This window comes from Macrobrachium nipponense, chromosome 24 (genome assembly GCF_015104395.2).
Source record: "Macrobrachium nipponense isolate FS-2020 chromosome 24, ASM1510439v2, whole genome shotgun sequence".
NCBI classification, from domain to species: Eukaryota; Metazoa; Arthropoda; class Malacostraca; order Decapoda; family Palaemonidae; genus Macrobrachium; species Macrobrachium nipponense.
The window spans coordinates 12,611,751-12,630,107 of NC_061091.1; the positions used below are offsets into that span (position 1 = coordinate 12,611,751).

Below are 18,357 nucleotides of genomic sequence, written 5' to 3' on the forward strand. Positions count from 1 at the left end.
AAGTTTAAGTGTTTTGATGAAGACTTTGATGAATCAAAACATATGATTGAACTTGCAGATGGTGCAAGATGCAAGAATATTGTTAAAGGTAAAGCTAAAATTGTACTTTATGATACAAATGGTATAAAACAGAATGTTGTTCTTGATAATGCCTTGTATATTCCTACTTTTAAGCAGAATATATTTTCTGTACAATCAGCTGTTAGTAAAGGAGCTACAGTAAGCTTTAATCCTAATCATTCTGAGTTGATAAGCCCAAATGGTGTGTCTTTTGAAATAAATAAGAAAGGTAAGCTGTATTATCTAAATAATGTAAGCTCATGTCTATCTCGTTCACTAGAGGAGTGGCATAAGGTTTTGGGACACTGCAATGTTAAAGACATTTTGAAGTTAGAAGATAAAGCTGAAGGTATGAAAATTAGTGACAAAAGTAATTTTGATTGCATAACTTGTCATGAAGGTAAAATGCATTTATCTAGGAACAGATTACCAGATGAGAGAGCAAAGAGTAAAATGGAATTTGTACATTTTGATCCTGTTTCTAAACCTATCCTTGTTGAAGATGAGCATAGTGAAATTAATGCAGATTTGACTGAAAGGGAAGGTGAGTCCCGTTGTCCAAATAGAGAGCGAACTGCTCCCAAATATCTTGAAGAATATGTTGATCCTGATAATGTTGATTTACTGGGCTATTCTGTTCATTACTGTTGTAAAGTAACTGAAATTCCTGAAAGCTATAGAGAGGCATTAAATTCACATGTGGCTCACAAATGGAAAGCTGCAATGGATGATGAGATTCAATCTTTAAGAGATAACAATGCTTATGAATTGTGTAGTTTACCAAACAACCGTTGTATTGTAGGTGGACGATGGGTATATGCCATTAAAGAAGGGTTAAATGGTGAAGAGCAATATAAAGCTCGCTATGTTGCAAAAGGGTATTCTCAAATTGAAGGTGTTGATTATACTGATACTTTTTCTCCTACTGTGCGTATGACCTCAATTAGAGTACAACATGATTTAATTGTGCATTGTATGGATTTTAAAACTGCCTATCTTAATTCTGATATTGATTGTGAAATATTTGTTCAACAGCCTGAAGGTTACAATGAAACTGGTAGTAATAGTGAACAATTGGTTTGGAAACTGAATAAATCTCTGTATGATTTAAAGCAATCGGGCAGAAATTGGAATAATATGCTCCATGATTTCTTAATTCAAAATCATTTTGAGCAGTCATTAAGTGATCATTGTGTGTATGTCAATAAAAGACATAACTCACATGTAATTATTTTGGTATGGGTTGATGATATGATCATTGCCAGTAGTAATGAGAAAGCTCTGTTTGACACTAAACGTGTATTATGTCATCGATTTGAGATGAAAGATTTAGGGAAACTTTCATGGTTTTTGGGTATTGAGTTTGTTTTTGATGGAGATTGTATAAAAATTAACCAGAGTAAGTTCATTGAGAAAGTTTTGAAGAAGTTCAAAATGGATGAAAGCAATCCAAAGTCAATTCCTTGTGATCTAAGTGTTAATAAGTGTACTTTTGAGGAAAGTCCTGAACTAGTTGATAGTACTCTTTACAGAAACATTGTTGGAAGCTTGATATATATCATGACTTGTACTAGGCCTGATTTAAGTTTTGTTGTGTCTAAACTTTCACAGTATATGGCTAGGCCAACTCAAAGTCATTTGGCTATGTGTAAATATGTTCTGAAATTTCTTAAGGTACTAAACAACATGGTCTTGTTTTTAAGAAGTCTTATGATACTATTGAGATTTCTGGTTACTGCGACTCAGACTGGGGTAGTTCTGAAGATCGTAAAAGTATTTCAGGTTATTGTTACCAAATGAATGCTGATGGTGCTCTTATTTCTTGGAAAAGTAAGAAACAAAGCAATGTAGCTTTAAGTTCTTGTGAAGCTGAGTATGTTTCATTGACTTTTGCTATCCAAGAAGCAAAATTTTTGCAGCAGTTGTTGATTGATATGACTAATGTTGAAGTCAAACCCATCATATTATTTGTTGATAACCAAGGGGCAATTAAACTTGCTAAGAACCCTGTTTACCATCAAAGGTCTAAACATATAGACATACGCTATCATTTTATCCGTAATGAAGTTATGAGTGGAAATGTTGATTTAGTGTATGTCCCCTCAAGTGAAAATAAAGCCGATATGTTTACAAATCCAGTAACTAAAACAAAGTTGATTTATTTTAATTTGTGTCATTAATGGTTTTGTAATATTGACCTTTGATAGCTATGTATTTTTGTTTTTTATTACCATGATACATATATTTGTTCGATGTGTAGTAATTTGCAGATTGATGAGAATAAAAGTTGATGAGGGGGTGTTAGAATATTAAACTTTTATTTATGATGCATTGGTAATGCTGATTATGCGCTTGGGTGCAGTCATTTGTTTTTACCCATAATTCTTACGTTATGATGTGCGTGGCATGACGCCGCTTGGCGCTTTTGAAAGTAGTGTAACCGGCAAGTTGACCGCCGAAGGTACTCTGTACTGCTGTATCTCCCACATTCTCCATTAAAGTAACTCATTTATGAAGTGATTGCTTATTTAATAACCCACCATCATGTCCTCGTCGGTCACAATAATAATTCTGTTTTTTATATTCAGTATCATGGTCACTATATAAAAACGTTTGACCGACCTTAAACACGAAGTCACTTACATGGTAACGCGTGACGTCATCAAAGACCGCTAAGTGCGTTAACCCAAGGCTGAGATTATAACAACAAATTCTCACTTTATAATTAATGAGTTTAATTAAATTAAACTTATTAATGCAAAGCATTTTCTTTGTTCTCATGAAATCAGCTACAGAAAGCTGTTATTGCAAAATGTTCGTAGTGATTATCCTAGATCTCCGGGCAGCGTTTCGCCTGCTTCCTGGAACCCCATCCCTCCGTTTTTTTTCTTTTGCAAAAAATTTAGTTATGAACGTCACTGAAGATAAAAATCTAATTTAAGTGTCAGAAAGAATTGCTTATGGCAATAAAGTGTACGAATTCAGGTGGGAGAAAATAACTAAATATTCAAATATTTATATGAGAGAAAACGAATTGCCTGAATGTAACATGCATATCTAAATAAATACAACTGAAGCAAGAAACTTTTCGTGCTGAAATATTGCTTCATTAAGAAACAAATGAATAAATATTTCATTACTGAACAGATTGGACCACAGGAACTAAAGATGTAAAACGCACTTAAACAGAGGGGTAAGATAAATAAAGGATGTCTGAGGATGGAATTACCCTTTGAGTTGCACTGACTGCCTGTCAAAGGTAGAATGAAATGACTATTCAAGACTGAATGCTCAAGGTATGTAAAGGATTGGCACTGTACGTAGTGAAGAGCCAATAAATGGAATCAGCAAGACAAGCTACAGAAGGTAGCAAGTTGCTAGAACTAAGATGCAGTTAGAATGTAGATTTTTGAGCTTAAAAACCTATACTACAATGATATCAGGACAGCGAAACCTAGACTATCTTTTGGTGTTTTAATAGTGTTGAGATGACAATTATTTTGCAGTATGTCTATGATTCTATGAATGTCTCTGCTAACGCATTTACATAACAGTGTGCCGCTGAGACCGCGTTCTCTTGACTTGGGCCTAATCTTGTTTAGCTTTCACTTTTCGGAAGAGGAACCATGTAACTGCACCAAGTGTTCTGAAGATGAGCCACGTCATCAGCGCGAACGCTGTCACCATCGACAGCCAGACATCTAAGTTATAGACTTTGTACCTAAAACAAATGGAAATTAAAAAGAATATTATGTATGTAATGATTTTCCTATCTTGTCCTGTAATATATATATATATATATATATATATAATATAGCCAGACATTTAAGTTAGGAGACTTTGTACCTTAACCAAACGGAAATTACAAAGAATATTAAATGATAATATGATTTTCCTATCTCTCTCTCTCTCTCGCACTTTATATATATATATATATATATATATATATATATATATATATATTATAGTACACATGTAAACAAAATGGTCTTTAGCAGTCACAGACAAACACAAGTACACACACTGTACCACTCACCTCTTTTTGCACTCTGGTCTGACTTCTACCTGATCACCACTGCCCTCCTATTTACTTAGTACTTTCTAGGTGTCCTGTTCTTCCTCTTAAAAGACTTTCAAATGATGCTAACTTTTAACCAGCAATTCTCTCAACGTGACCTTACCAACTATAATATAATATCGATGTAATCTATTTACTTATGCTAGTTTTCATTCAGGTTGGATTATGGAATTCAGGCCAAAGGCCAAGCACCGAGACCTATGAGGTAATTCAGCACTGAAAAGGAAATGGATAGTAGGAAGGCCTGAAAGGCGTAACAGGAGGAAAACCTCTTAAATGCACTGTGATACAATTGTTAGAGAGGGTGGAAAGTCAGAGGGAAATAAGAGAATATGAACGAAGGTAGAGAAAAGGGACTGAAAGAGGCTGCAGCTTGGGGCCGAAGGGACGCTGCAAAGAACCTTAAGCAATGCCTACAGTGCAACGCGTGAGGTGTGCTGACAGCGCTATCCTCCTACGAAGTAGTTTTCATTCCTCATCTCAATCATTCTCTTTAGTTTTCATTCCTCATCTCAGTCATTCTCTTTGTTTATCACCCTCCCTTCCCCCACTCCTTCCTTTGAGCATAGAGCAGACAAGTGTACACAGGAATAATTAAGGGCAACGCACCATGGCATCTCAGCAATTGGGCTCCAGAGGTGTGTGGCTCCCCTGTGGCGGACAACGTACTCTGTCCAGAACAAAGCCATTTCCTTCGGAGTCCTCGGCTGGTCTCTCATTATACTAGATCTCTGCCGTGCTATTTCATGCATTCTGTAACGAAAGGAGGACTTAAGGATACTGAAGCAGTGGTTTATGTATCTGGGCTCATGTTGACAGTGATTGCCAGTATGGTGGACTTTATGAAACCAATGTCGACATTGTACAGGTGACAGTGATTGCCTGTATAGCGGACTTTAATGAAACCAATGTCTACATTGTAAAGTTGATGGTGATTGCCAGTATGGTGGACTTTAATGAAACCAATGTCAACATTGTACAGTTGACAGTGATTGCCAGTATGGCGGACTTTAATGAAACCAATGTTGACATTGTGCAGTTGACAGTGATTGCCTGTATGGCAGACTTTAATGAAACCAATGTCGACATTGTACAGTTGACATTGATTGCCAGTATGGCGGACTTTATGAAACCAATGTCGACATGGTACGGTAGATAGTGATTGCCAGTATGGCAGACTTTAATGAAAGCAATGTCGACATTGCACAGTTGGCAGTGATTGCCAGTTGGAGGACTTTAATGAAGCCAATGTTGACATTGTCCAGCCAAGAGAAATTCACTTACGTCTTGTTATTCATGACAGACAGGATCTCTTCCAGGAGTCTGCCATCGCTATGATCCTCCCACAGGAGCGTCTTCCCCCAGCCCTGGCGCTCCACTTCCCTCATGTTGGTCTTTTGGTCGGCTATGATAGGAATACCCAACAAGGGTCTCCCGTGGTACACTGATTCCAGAGTGCTCAGCAGACCTCCATGGGTTATGAAGAGGCGAAGTTTGGGGTGACCTGGGGAAGATTAGGTAGTCTGAAATCTTACAAAATAAGCTAGTTTCTCTTAAGTATGAATTGAATGGAATATAGAGGCTAGGACAAAGGTCAGGCACTGGGACCTATATGAGGTCATTCAGCGTTGGAAAGGAAATTGAGAGTAGTTATAGATTTGGAAAGTGAAATTAATGGAAAACCTCATAGCAGTTGCACTATGAAATGATTGTGAGGAGAAGATGGACAGCAAGATAGAAGATAATATGAGTGGAGGTACAGTAAAAGGAATGAAAGGGGGTGCAGCTAGGGGCCGAAGGGACGCTGCAAAGAATCTTCAGTAATGCCTACAGTGCAACACCTCATGAGGTTTGATATAATCTTTTTAACTCCTAATAACATGAAATACTAGGACCTGCGTGGGTTTTTTTTTTATGATTATAGCTTGAGCATTATTATTTTCCCCCGGTTACAAGCTACTTTTGAAATGTTAAGTTACAAATAACAGTCCCTGGCTTGACCACAAGAACCATATTAACTTCTTTTTCTTCTTCCCAGCTTTATCTCTATTCGGGGTCGCCGTTTTTAATGAGACTCTTCCATCTACTGTCCTGTGTCATTTCCTCCTGTACGCCCTTCTCCCTCATATCACCTCTCTCCACCTGGTATTAGGTCTTCCTCTCCTTCGTGTTCCATCCACCTCCACGTCCATCACTTCTCTTGCCATGTGTTGCTCTTCTCTTCTCATCAGAACCATATTAACACGATCATCAAAATAATCAACTGGTCTACAAATACAAAAGGCAGGTAATGAGTGAAATATCCAGACCTGCCATAAACAGTTTAATATACCACACGAAGCACATCACCAAGTGATTGATTCCTGCAAGACCTCGTGAACAGCGTAAAATTAATGTAGCACGAAGAACGAAAACAGATCAGTGAATTCACTAACCGAGAATATCCTGCTGTGGCAGCCATTTTGCCACTCGCACATTTGGTGGCATTCCAGGCATGGACTCGTCGTCCCATTTCCACAGCACTCTCTGCCTCAGCGATCCGAAAGTTTTGATCAGCACCTGTCGGTGACTGAAAGTAAAAGAGAAACACCTGTCGGCGGCTGAGAGTAAAAAAAAGAAACGCCTGTTGATGACTGAATGAAAAATACAGGGTGTCCATAAAATCCCAGTATCATTACAATATTTATTGCTCTGAATGGTACTGGGACTTTATCGACGCCCTGTTACAATGATGTTTGATGCTAGTCAGGAGCATTTTCTATATATGCAAAAAAGACACTTCACTTTCGGTGTATTTTCTACACTTCTACTTGTCCCTTTTATATTAATCCATAAATTATATCATATAATTAACTATATAACCCAATAATTATATATCAAAGAAATATAGTTACTGCTGTATCTGACATATGCCCAATGTCAATACCATCTTAGTTTTAAACTTTAATCATAATCAGATGTCACCTTTCTTGTCGATTGTATAAATACAACCAGTATCCTTAATGAGTCACCATCAAAATCGACACTTCAGGCACTGAGAATTTAAGGTAATATTAATTTGATAATCGTTTCACAGTGGTCAAGTATGACATCCTCCCCTTGTGGGATCCCAAATGACAACCAGACCTTTAGATTTATCGTTCGATGAGATGTTTGATCATCTGATGTAGATTTGGTAAGCATGCATGCAGGGCCGGTGGTAGGAATTGCAGGTCCCAATTAGGAAATTGAAAATTGATGTATTTTTATATTTTCATGTAGTATACTTGTCTTTAACCAAAAAAAATCTATTTTCTATGTTTAATATAAAAATGATTTTCCAAGTAGAAATTTTCTGTTAATATAGCATGCATAATCATGTGTGGCAACGTATTTCCTCATTCTTCATTTCACGTCTTCAGTAGCGGTTTATTCCCCTTATAAAACAGAAAAGGCCTCAGATAGTAACTCTGGCGTGGGGCCCAATTTGATCAAATGGGTCAAACGGGCTCAAAACCGGCCCTGCAGCCATGTTCATTTGACACCGGAAGAACACAGACTTCGTGTTAAGGCGAGTTTACACTAGGCTTCACCCCACGCTGCATGCGTAAGACCCATCACCAACTCCTCCCAAATTCTTGTTAGCCCACCTACTGGACTGCTCATCAAGAGTCACGCCACACCACTAGGCCACCCTAATGAGCAGTACAGTAGGCGGGGCTAACAAGAATTTGGGAGGAGTTGGTGATGAGTCTTGCATGCAGCGTGGGGTGAAGCCTAGTGTAAACTCACCTTTACTTTGAAGTGTGTACCACCTTAAGTCTAAGGACCTTGGTCTCACCTACCTCTCTGGGAGGTCAGCTGACTTGATGGCTGTTCCAAGACTGAAGAAAATGAATCCGTCCTCCCCAGATTCCTCTGCCCAGTTGTCGAGATCCTGCCAGTTCAAAACGTGATTTTTCGTGAGAAGATCATTCAGTATTGACATGTTATTTTCACCACCCTGCTGTTTACGGGATTAGAGGTTGGATGCCTAGAACTGAGTTCTACTTACTGCGTTACTTTTTTTACTTGATGCGTTATGTGAATGTCTTGTTTTTATTATTATCAATTTGTTTAAGCAGCCATTTCCGACTAAGTCCAATTGGCTGGGATGTCTTGTTACATCACTGTAATGTCTTTCAGTATGATAACCTTACGAAAATTTAAAGGAAGTACGAAGGTAAGACAGTTATCGCAAAATTATTATCTAATTTACACACTAATGGCTCCATAATCCAAGCTACTTCTATAATATATTCTGAAATTATACTTATTTACCGATGACTGATGGAAATCAGTATACATGAAGGAAAAAATCTCTAGGTGTTTTCTTTAAAATAATGTCCCACATAGAAATCTCAAGAGTGTTAGTGAATCGCTTTCTAAACTCACGATCAAACTATGGATCAAATGTGCTACTCTATTGATGGAACAAGTCAACAACAGCAAACCTTAGGAAGGGGTTCCGCAGGTCGGCAGTGGATCCCCCCTAAATGGACGACAGCTGGAACGTAAGGGCGCACTGGAGTCTCCAGTTCTCGCACGCTGGAATCAGTTGAGAATCAGGAACGCGACGATCGAGCGTGACAAGAAAAAGTATAACTTTCCTAACAGGAAGAGCCCATTTCTATACAATGTGGATTGTATCTACTTTATAAAAATCACAGGGAACTCTGAATAATTTTGCCTATTAAATGTCTCAATATTCCCCAAAGTTGTCAGATTTTTTTCTTTTGTGTGTGTTTTAGGGAGTTGAGTACGGATTTCGCCACTCAGATCTGTCCATTCTCAGCACTTCCTCAACACAAAGCTCTTGCAAGTCTAAATATGTAAATAAAGCCATTCCTTGCTCAGTGATCTTACAAATCTGCAAATGGAAAATCACTTTTTGAACTGACTGAAACAAATAACTCGCTCCCAAGATTCGTGCAATGAGAATTGGAATAAGGGAGACATAAAATTACTTCAGTGAACTCCTGCAAAAAACCGTGATCGGTATACCTGTTCATATAGACCAGCGAGACATTCCTCTGAATTTCGGCAAAAGGAGGCATACCGTCCGGACATAATCCACTGCTGCGGAGGCCCTCTTCCATTCTGAAAGTAAAAAAGGGCCCTTGTCAAGGCAGGCGTCACGGTAATTGTAGTCCCTGTATGCATATTTCCCAAGTCTGGAAGAGTTTAGGGATGGGGAAAATTAGGACTAATCAAAGCGCTTGGAGCTGATCCATGACGTCACAAGCCATGCCTTTTAGCTCCCTCCTCAGTCCTATATCCATTACTGCCGCCAGTCACGATGCCGAAGAAATACTTTCTTCTCAGTTTCACAGTTTACGGCTTGTATGACGTATACATTATAGTAAGATATATCTAAACATAATGCAACACTAATTTAACAACAATATATTCTTCAAATGAGATACACCATGAAATAGAAGGGGTTATTGGCTTCTCCCTCTTGTAAATAATATTTTTACATCGCGAATTACTTAATTATATACATGAAAATGCATGTTTAAAGCCATTTATAAAGAGTTGCGATAACTCATGGGATGAATCAAACAATATACAAGATGGTAAAAATGATGGTATCTTACCTGTCTGTATTGGAAGATAGAGAAAAGGAGTAGGCTTAAACTAGGGATTTTTATGGACATATGCTATTTCGTAGCAATGCACATTACTGGGCATTGTATAAAAGCAATATACTGATCATTACTAGGCCATGAACAAGAAGCAGACTGATCTAGGCCCTACTATTTACAGGGACACAGTATCAGCTTTTATTCATTAAATTATTTCAAGAGCTAATGTGCCCTTAAGGAAACCTAAGGAAACCTATGGTTTTGTTGTTTTGATGATCTAAGTTAGTCTAATGTAACCAAATATAGTTACGTGACAAACTCATCCTGTCAGTAACTAATCTGAATACGGATGTTTTTCAAGGTGTACTTGATAAGCTGTAGTAAAAAATTGCCTTTTTGAGGTGGATTCCGTTTTCATAAAACCTTCCAGATGTCCTTACCTGATTGGTCCTTGTCATTCATTGTGTACAAATATATAAAAAGTTTTTATTGAAAATTTTTTGTTTTGATTTTTACTTTTCATACATTGTGTACAAACAAATAAAAAGTGATAATATGATTCAGTATTGAATATTTTTGGCAAGCCCTTACATGATTTTTGCTTAAAATTCATTGTGTACAAAGAAAACACTGATTATTTAATTTATTTATTATTCTTAGCAAACCTTTCGTACTTGTCATTCATTGTGTGCAAAGAATCAAAATGAGTATCTAATTAGTATGTAATACTTTTCGCAATTATAGTACAGAATACTACCTATTAACAGAGTTACTGTAGACTTTTTACTAAGTTGAACTAGAGCAGAATTGATGCGTAAATTTATTAGAACTGCGATATGCTTTAAAGTAAATATAGATGACACTTTCTATCCAACTCTCTCTCAACAGAAAATTTTATGCAAATATTCAATGTGTATTAATTAAAGCCAGGGATAACGGTAGTATATGAATATACTACAATTTTCATACAAGCTCACACTCAATGGCCAAATGTATGCCTTACCCTGTTAAATTAAGTGCATTATTTTTTTTTACAAATAGATTTTTGGCATTATGCCAAGCACTGGGAACTAAGGCCATTCAGCGCTGAAACGGAAATTGACAGTAAAAGGTTTGAAAGGTGTTAGAGGAGGAAAACCTCAAAGCGGTTGCACTATGAAGCAATTGTTAGGAAAGGGTGGACAATAAGATGGAAGAAAGAGAATATGAACAGAGGTAACGGTAAAATGAATGAAAGTAGTTGCAGCTAGGCGTCGAAGGGAAGCTTCAAGAACCTTAAGTAATGCCTACATTGCACCTAATGAGCTGTACTGACAGCGCTATCACCCTAGGGATGCATAAATTTGTCACCAAAACTGTATCCTCCACATTTCTTTTAAGCATAAGACAATTATTATTTTAGTTCTATACATAATACCTTTTTATAGCCTGAAACAACAGGCAGTGACGCTGAAAAAACGTTCCATGCTCCATGCTTTTAAAATCGTCACCTTCAAAGTCCAAGATTCTTGATGGGAGTCGAAGTGCCGCGAAGTTCTTGGACTCCTGTCTGTAGTGCTAATTACAGGTCATATACCATCATTTTTACCATACCATCAATTTTATCATCTTGTATATTTTTTATTCATACCATGTGTTATCGGAACTCTTTATAAATGACATTAAACACGCATTTTCAAGTATATAATTTAGTAACTCCAATGAAAATATTATTTTTTCACTAAATATCGACTTTGCGAGCAGGATTTAGAGGCACTGAGCACTATTACCAAGAGGGAGAAGCCAATAACGCTTAATATATTTCATGGTGTATCTCATTTGAAGAATATATTGTTTATTCACTTAGTGTTGCATTTTGTTTATACATCTCTGACTAAAATGTATTGGTCATACAAGCCGTAAATTGTGAAATGGGGAAGTTTTTCTTCAATATTGTTACTGGCCGTAATGGCTATGAGACCGAGTGTAGCTTAAAGGCGTGGCTTGTGACGTCATGGTCAGCTCCACGCTCTTTGATTGGTCCTAATTTTCCCCATCCTTAAACTCTTCCAGACTTGGGAAATATGCTCCCCACATTAGGGTAAACAACCGAGAGGACTAGCTACGGCCACCTTAACCGTGTTCGGACCCACCTTCAGAAAAAATTACTCGTGACTGATGCCTATCTACGGACTGTCAGGACATAAAGTACATTTTCTAAAGGTGGGTCCGCAAATAGTCCACTCGGTTGTTTTCCCTAGTATTACCCGGGGAAGGGGCGGTACACAGTAACAGCAATAGTAGTAGTAAGCGGAATTTGCCTTTGAAACGGCTCCCTTGCTCGGTTTATTCCTCCTTTGTATGTCTTCCGTGGATTACTACGGTGTCAAGAGGCTCTGTGAGCTCTCCTTCGCCACCATCAGCATTGGCTTTCATCTGTTGGTGAATCCGTCAAACAAATTACAACCATCTCATATTAAAGATCCGAAAAGGAGCTTGGTAGAGTTTTCATTTCTCACAAACATAAATAACAAGAGGATAAAAATCAGACCAGAAAAGAGACTGAAAGATAAACAAGAACGAATGCGCATTGCGTAACTCACTTATCACGAAATATGAGCGTCATGATAAAGGACATCCCGAGTTCTCCCAATACGTTCAGCGTCCGTTGCCCAAATGAGAGTGGATGCGTATGGTCGAAGAGGAGCGTAGTCACGAACGATGGGAAGTCTGGATTGCCGACGACGCCACTCAGGTAAGGTGTCATGCCAATCGGGTAGACGTAGATGAAAGGTGCCTGTGGGTGTGGATCGTTGGTCAGCGCGTTAAAGCTTTGTCATTCAGGTGGAAATACTGGTTGAAATTCAACGAGCTGATGTCACCGTAAGATAAAAAAAAAAAAAAAAAGCATCTGGTCATCAACTCCAGAACAAGGAAGGTTTCTAAAAGGGAGGCCTTCTCGATAAATAAATAAATGCGTGAATAAATGAATTAATTAATAAATTAGCAATTATATAAGTAAATAAATGACTATGTTAATAAACAAACAATGAATTATACGTACGAAAGAAAGCTGATACATGTAAGCCTTTTTGAAAGGAAGGTAAGCAAAGTAGTCTTACCTACTTTTTACGCAAGAAACGATACATAACGTTAAGACCTGGGTACGAGTGAAAAAATATAAACGTGATTTGCTTTCGTAATTGATAAAGACTAACGCTGTGATACAGCTGTGTCATGGGGAAAATATGAAATAATTAGAGAGGGTTGCTTGAATATAGATTCAACCATATTAAAAGGAAAACTCACGGCTGTATCGACTGGTGACCTTCTACTGGAGTTCTTACGAATAGTACAGATTTGGGGAAATGATTGGAGAAAGAGTCAATCAAGCACCTTTGGTGAAGGGTCCGTTCTACAATGCGAATGCTAACGGCCAAGGTTTAGACTAGACCTTGGCTAAGGCCACCACTAACGCTTAGTTTGCGCAGAGAAGCCTGCGACCGTTTGTAACTGGGCGTTAGCGGCGCCCTCAAATTACCTGCAGTTGGTAGACAATTGAAAGGAGGCAGTCGTTGAAGGGAGACAGCAAAACGACGTCGAAGTCCTCTCGTAATAATGCCTGGACTTCGCTCTTTCGCAAAGCATTTATGCACAGCGGCGTGAAATCCCGCATCTTGAACATTAGGGCGATGGTCGACATCTTGAATCGGTTCAGGTTATCGTGAAAGGAGTCCGATACTGGAAGAAGCACTTCCCTGATGTTCTCGTTCGTCCGCGATTCTTTGTAAGAATATGAAGTCACGAACGTTACCTGCGTGAACAATGACTGTATTAATTAGATAAAACGAAAGATAGAGAGAGCCTCCCGGCCATGCAAAGACTGGGAGCCATAGATGAACATTTGGACATGATGGCATGACAGTGGAATGAGATGTTATATTAGGTACCTTTTTCCACAATCTAGGACTAAAGCTAAATGAGTAGTAATACACTCGCATGATAAGTGCGCTTTTACAAGACTAATATTAACTCAAGGATACATTTGAAGCATGTTCTATTTCATTATATAGTCTGCAAACGTTTCATTTTCTGTAAAAGAAAACTATTGTGCCGGCTTTGTCCTGTCCGTCCGTCTGCATTCTATTTTGTCCACCCTCAGATCTTAAAAAATAAAGAAAAAAAAAAACTACTGAAGCTAGAGGGCTGCAAATATATATTTTGATCATCCACCCTCCAATCATGATGAATTGCAACCCTCTAGTCTCAGTAGTTTTGATTTTGTATAAGGTTAAATTTAGCCATGGATCGTGCATCTGGCAGCGCTCTCCGGAGGCATAGGACGCACCTACCCTCTACTGCATCTGGTAAGCAACTGAGACGCTGATGGTTAAATTGTTTTATTTAGTATTATATGTTGTATAGACAACTTAATTGCGTCGAAGAAACTTCGGCGCATTTTTTACTGCCTCTGAACGCAATCAGGCCCCCCGTAAGATTCCGAAATTAAATCCATTTTGTGAAAACAGCTGCTTATTATTGCGTAAAAAAGAGATAACCACACATAGAACAAGGACTCCCACAAAGTATAGATATTTACACGCAAAAGTGAATGTGTTTGTAACAACAGACATACTTTTACTGGCACGAGAGAGGGAAATTTCTTCTTACACAGTAGCTGACACGAGAGAAGAGAGAGAGAGAGATTTCTTCTTACACGATAGCTGACACGAGAGAGAGAAGGCGGGGGGGGGGGGGGGGGATGGGGGGGATAAGAATACTCGGAGAGAAGCAATAGTAGCTTCCGACGAAGTGCCAATGTACATCTTACTAGTCTCAATGAACCTTACGTGATGTCCGTTATCTGCCAGGTCCTTGATGATGCCCATGTAGAAGTTCGTGTGACTTCTCGTTCCCAGGATCCCCATGAAGAGTACCCTGTACCCATCTGAGGCTTGGACGGTCAAGAGGGCAGCAGTAAACAAGAGCCAATGTCTTACTGCCCACATTTTTCTGGCTGTTTGTTATTGAAATGGGGGAGAGTGATTAAGGGTTTAAAACAAAGTACACATACGTTATATATATATATATATATATATATATATATATATATATATATATATATATATATATATATATATATATATATTGTATAAAGTTTATATTCAGTTGTATTCCACATAGGAAAATGAAATTGGTTCGTCTTAGAAAATGCCCAACAGTTTCGTCCTACAATGTACCTCTTCTTGGAGCGTTTATTTAATATTTTTATCCACATCTTGAACATTAACCTTTTACTACAAACTAAGGATAGCTCCAGTTACCAGCTACTTTTCCATTGAATTTTCTGCTTCAGTAAATAACTGCCACTTTATTATTGCAGGTAACATTTTTACTTTATCACTGCTAAAAATCTCTATGTGATAAATCTGTTGTGTCGATTATGCCTGAATCGGCGACCTGTTAAGGCAATGATAAATACACCAGTGTTGCCAACTGTAGGGTAATTGCCCTACGCGTAGGGTAATCTGGGCAAAATCTGAGAGAGCAGGGCAATATTTTCAAGTGTAGGGTAATTGTAACAAGGTAGGTTTAGATCAATATGCTTATTAGTATTCATGATATTGCATATAAACATAATCTAAATATTTATTTATTATCATAGCCGCAGAATGTTGGGTCCTTTTCAGTTATGTAGGGTAATTTCTTGTCTCCGGTAGGGTTAAAGGGGTTGGCATCACTGAAATACACTTGTTTTAGTCTACAGAACCAGAGAAATGGAGACAGTGAAAGAAAAAGAATTTTTTTTCAACATATAATTCATTCCATTTATTACATAAAAGGAAAACATAGAAGAAAATATCTTACCCTTTTTTTAACGATATTGTTTTGCCAGTTCGGAGACGTTTCGCACAGAACAGCATAAACAATATTACCACCAGAGGCAAGGAATGTTTTCTCGACAATGAGCATCATTGGACGCTCACGCACAAGCAAGAGACTGACGGTGCCCGATGCCACTAAGACAGATTGTTAGGACGATTATCAGAAACTCATTTAAACCGATAAGATGATAACACGGATAATAGCTTGGGAGAGAAGATGGAACATTCAGAAAAAAAAAATCTGCTCTTTCTTTAATCCCCATCGGAGGGTAGTGCCATCACGCAGGGCCCGTGAGAGGGGGGTGAAGCTGGTTTCTTTGCACCAGGGCCCGGTCTCAAAGGGGGCCAGTCACCCGACCAGGAGGGAAAAAAATGGGAGAGCAAATGGAGAGAGAGAGAGATAGAGAGAATACTAATATGCAAAACACACCATAAACATATGTATATATATAATAGAAGTTTCTACAGTTTATCAGTAAAATAATAGTTGTTGAAAAACTTTTTCTAAATAATCTTAAGCCTGGAGTGACACCACGTAATTACGTAAATGAATGCAGCTCAGCTGTGTTGGAATATAAGCGATGTCAACTCTCCGTCTCGCTCAGTCACCATCATTCTGATTGCTTGGCAGGATGTACATCGTCTTTCTCATTCCTTGGCAAATATTTCAGTAAGTTACAGAACTTACAGCAGTGGTTCCCAACCTGGGGGAAATGGTATGGACCGTATAGTGTTATGTGCATTGTTTATTTACACCAGTTTGTTTATGATAGTTTATCCATATTTTCCTTTAAAATATATGCAGACAGTCACACCTGGTTGTTTTTCATAATTTTTTGGGGGGAGGGGAGGGGGAGGCTTACATCGCATGGTTCTTACCCTTTAGCTGGATAATGCCTAAATAGGCGGTTATACCTACAGGTCTATAGCTTATAGGCTTGCCGCTTGCTTTGCTCACCAAATAGGCTGCTTCAAAGAAAAAATTCCAAAGTCGATTTTTGAGTCCAAGTCCATCCCTGTTAAATTGAATGAAATTGTTCAATAACAACATGTACATTTTTTAAACAAATTGACCAAAACTGTTGAGTATGTACCATGTAATGGTGTAAGTGTCATAATGTCATTATCACCATTGTGCTTTAGCCTTTAGGGTAAAAGTTTTTTTTCCTCTTCTTTCAGACTGCATAATGTATTCTCACAAATCAGGTGCACAGAAGCGGAAAGAAAAACAGGCTAGGGAAGAGGCTGTTTCAAAGTGTGCAAGAACATTATTTGAAGTGGGTGTTAAGAAAATAGACACAATAGACACTAATGTAGAAGAACAGAATATCTTGCCCTCATCCTCAGAGTCAGACCCCTCAACTTCACAGTCATTAGTCCAGGATGCCCAACAGGAAGCCGAATCCGATGTAATAAATGCAGAACCCAAAGACACTGAACAACAAAGAGATATAGGTTTGATCCCTGATAGGCCATCTCGAGTGCAGATTGAAGATTTGTTAGACAGGGCCCTCAGCCAATACCAAGTCAAATTGCTTCAGATGATAAGGGTAACAGTTTCCCTTATACAGTTTTGAAAGTTCAGAGACCAAATGGTGAAACTGGAAAACGAGATTGGCTAGTGTATAGTCAGCGTAAAAGAGCACTTTTTTGTTTTCCTTGTCGACTGTTTATTGCAGGATGTACACAACAGCCAAAAACACCTTCAAATTTGGCTTCATGTGGCATTGGAAAACAATCGTCATGGAAAAAACTTTATAACCGCATTCCAGAACATGAGCATACAAACTACCACAAACAGTGTTATCTAGACTGGCGTCAGTTAGAAGCACGTTTGAAAGAGGAATCTGGAATTGATGATCAGTTACAGAGATCAATTCAGTCTGAGAAAAGTAAATGGAAGCTAATTCTAAAACGAATCTTGGATGTTGTACTGACTTTAGGAGAGCGAGGCCTTTCATTTCAAGGAGAGTCTAGCATGATAGTTGATACAAAAAACGGAAATTTTCTTGGTATAATTGAGCTGCTTTCTCGTTATGATGCCATTCTTCAAGATCATGTATCTAAAGTGAGAGAAGCTCAGAAGGATGGGAAGCGTCTTCAGGCTCATTATCTTTCCTATTCGTCACAAAATGAATTCATTCAATGATGTGCCGAAAAGGTTAAGACTGTATCTTAATGAGCGTGATCAGGCCAAATATTATTCAATAATGGTTGATGCTACCCCGGATATGTCACATACTGAACAAAGTACAATTCATCCTGAGATACCTAACTTGTGATGAATGTGGTAAATACCTGATACAAGAGAGATTTCTTTCATTTATTGATGACAGTAAGAAGACAGGGGCAGACATTTCAGAGATGATATTAAAATTTCTTAGTGATTCTCATATTCCTTTTGAAGATTGCAGAGGTCAGGGATATGACAATGGTAGTAATATGTCAGGTGAGTACAATGGAGTCCAGAGCCATCTTAAAAGAAAGAATCCTCTCTGCTTGTTCTCACCTTGTGGCTGTCATTCCTTAAACGTGTGTGGTTCTGATGCTGCTGCTTGTTGCAAAGAGGTAGTAAACATTTTTTTGGGATGGTACAGACAGTATATAATATTTGCTCGAGCAGTCCCAAACGCTGGGAGATACTTAAGAGTCACATTGCAGCATCTCTTCACGGTTTATCTCGAACTCGGTGGACAGATAGAGTAGCTAGTGTCAGGCCCTTTGCACACCATTTACCTGGTATTCTCGC

At 38.3% G+C, this 18,357-nt stretch overlaps 1 protein-coding gene across 2 annotated transcripts; it reads right to left on the reverse strand.

The window, feature by feature from the left end:
* Positions 1-3,520: 3,520 nt before the first annotated feature.
* LOC135205447 (UDP-glycosyltransferase UGT5-like) lies at positions 3,521-15,730 on the reverse strand. 2 transcript variants are annotated; one of them, XM_064236040.1, is made up of 11 exons: positions 15,592-15,730; positions 14,574-14,740; positions 13,265-13,537; positions 12,327-12,520; positions 9,161-9,256; positions 8,611-8,704; positions 7,963-8,054; positions 6,574-6,707; positions 5,423-5,642; positions 4,748-4,891; positions 3,521-3,781 (listed from the first exon to the last, which is right to left on the reverse strand). In XM_064236040.1, exons 2-11 carry the CDS (start codon positions 14,730-14,732, stop codon positions 3,649-3,651), a joined length of 1,539 nt encoding a protein of 512 aa, XP_064092110.1. In that variant the 5' UTR covers positions 14,733-14,740; positions 15,592-15,730; the 3' UTR covers positions 3,521-3,648. The 2 variants fall into 2 exon arrangements, with proteins under 2 accessions (XP_064092110.1, XP_064092111.1); XM_064236041.1 differs by lacking the exons at positions 12,327-12,520; positions 13,265-13,537; positions 14,574-14,740; positions 15,592-15,730 and adding an exon at positions 11,162-11,296.
* Between the last annotated feature and the right edge of the window lie 2,627 nt (positions 15,731-18,357).

Excerpts from the sequence above, each read along its gene's own strand:
- LOC135205447 (XM_064236040.1), bottom strand. The coding sequence starts at position 14,732 with ATGTGGGCAGTAAGACATTGGCTCTTGTTTACTGCTGCCCTCTTGACC. Across the intron at positions 8,705-9,160 it reads TCGCTGGTCTATATGAACAG|CGTGCGAGAACTGGAGACTC; the intron begins GTATACCGATCA and ends AACTGATTCCAG. Across the intron at positions 4,892-5,422 it reads TCTGTCATGAATAACAAGAC|AATGCATGAAATAGCACGGC; the intron begins GTAAGTGAATTT and ends CTTTCGTTACAG.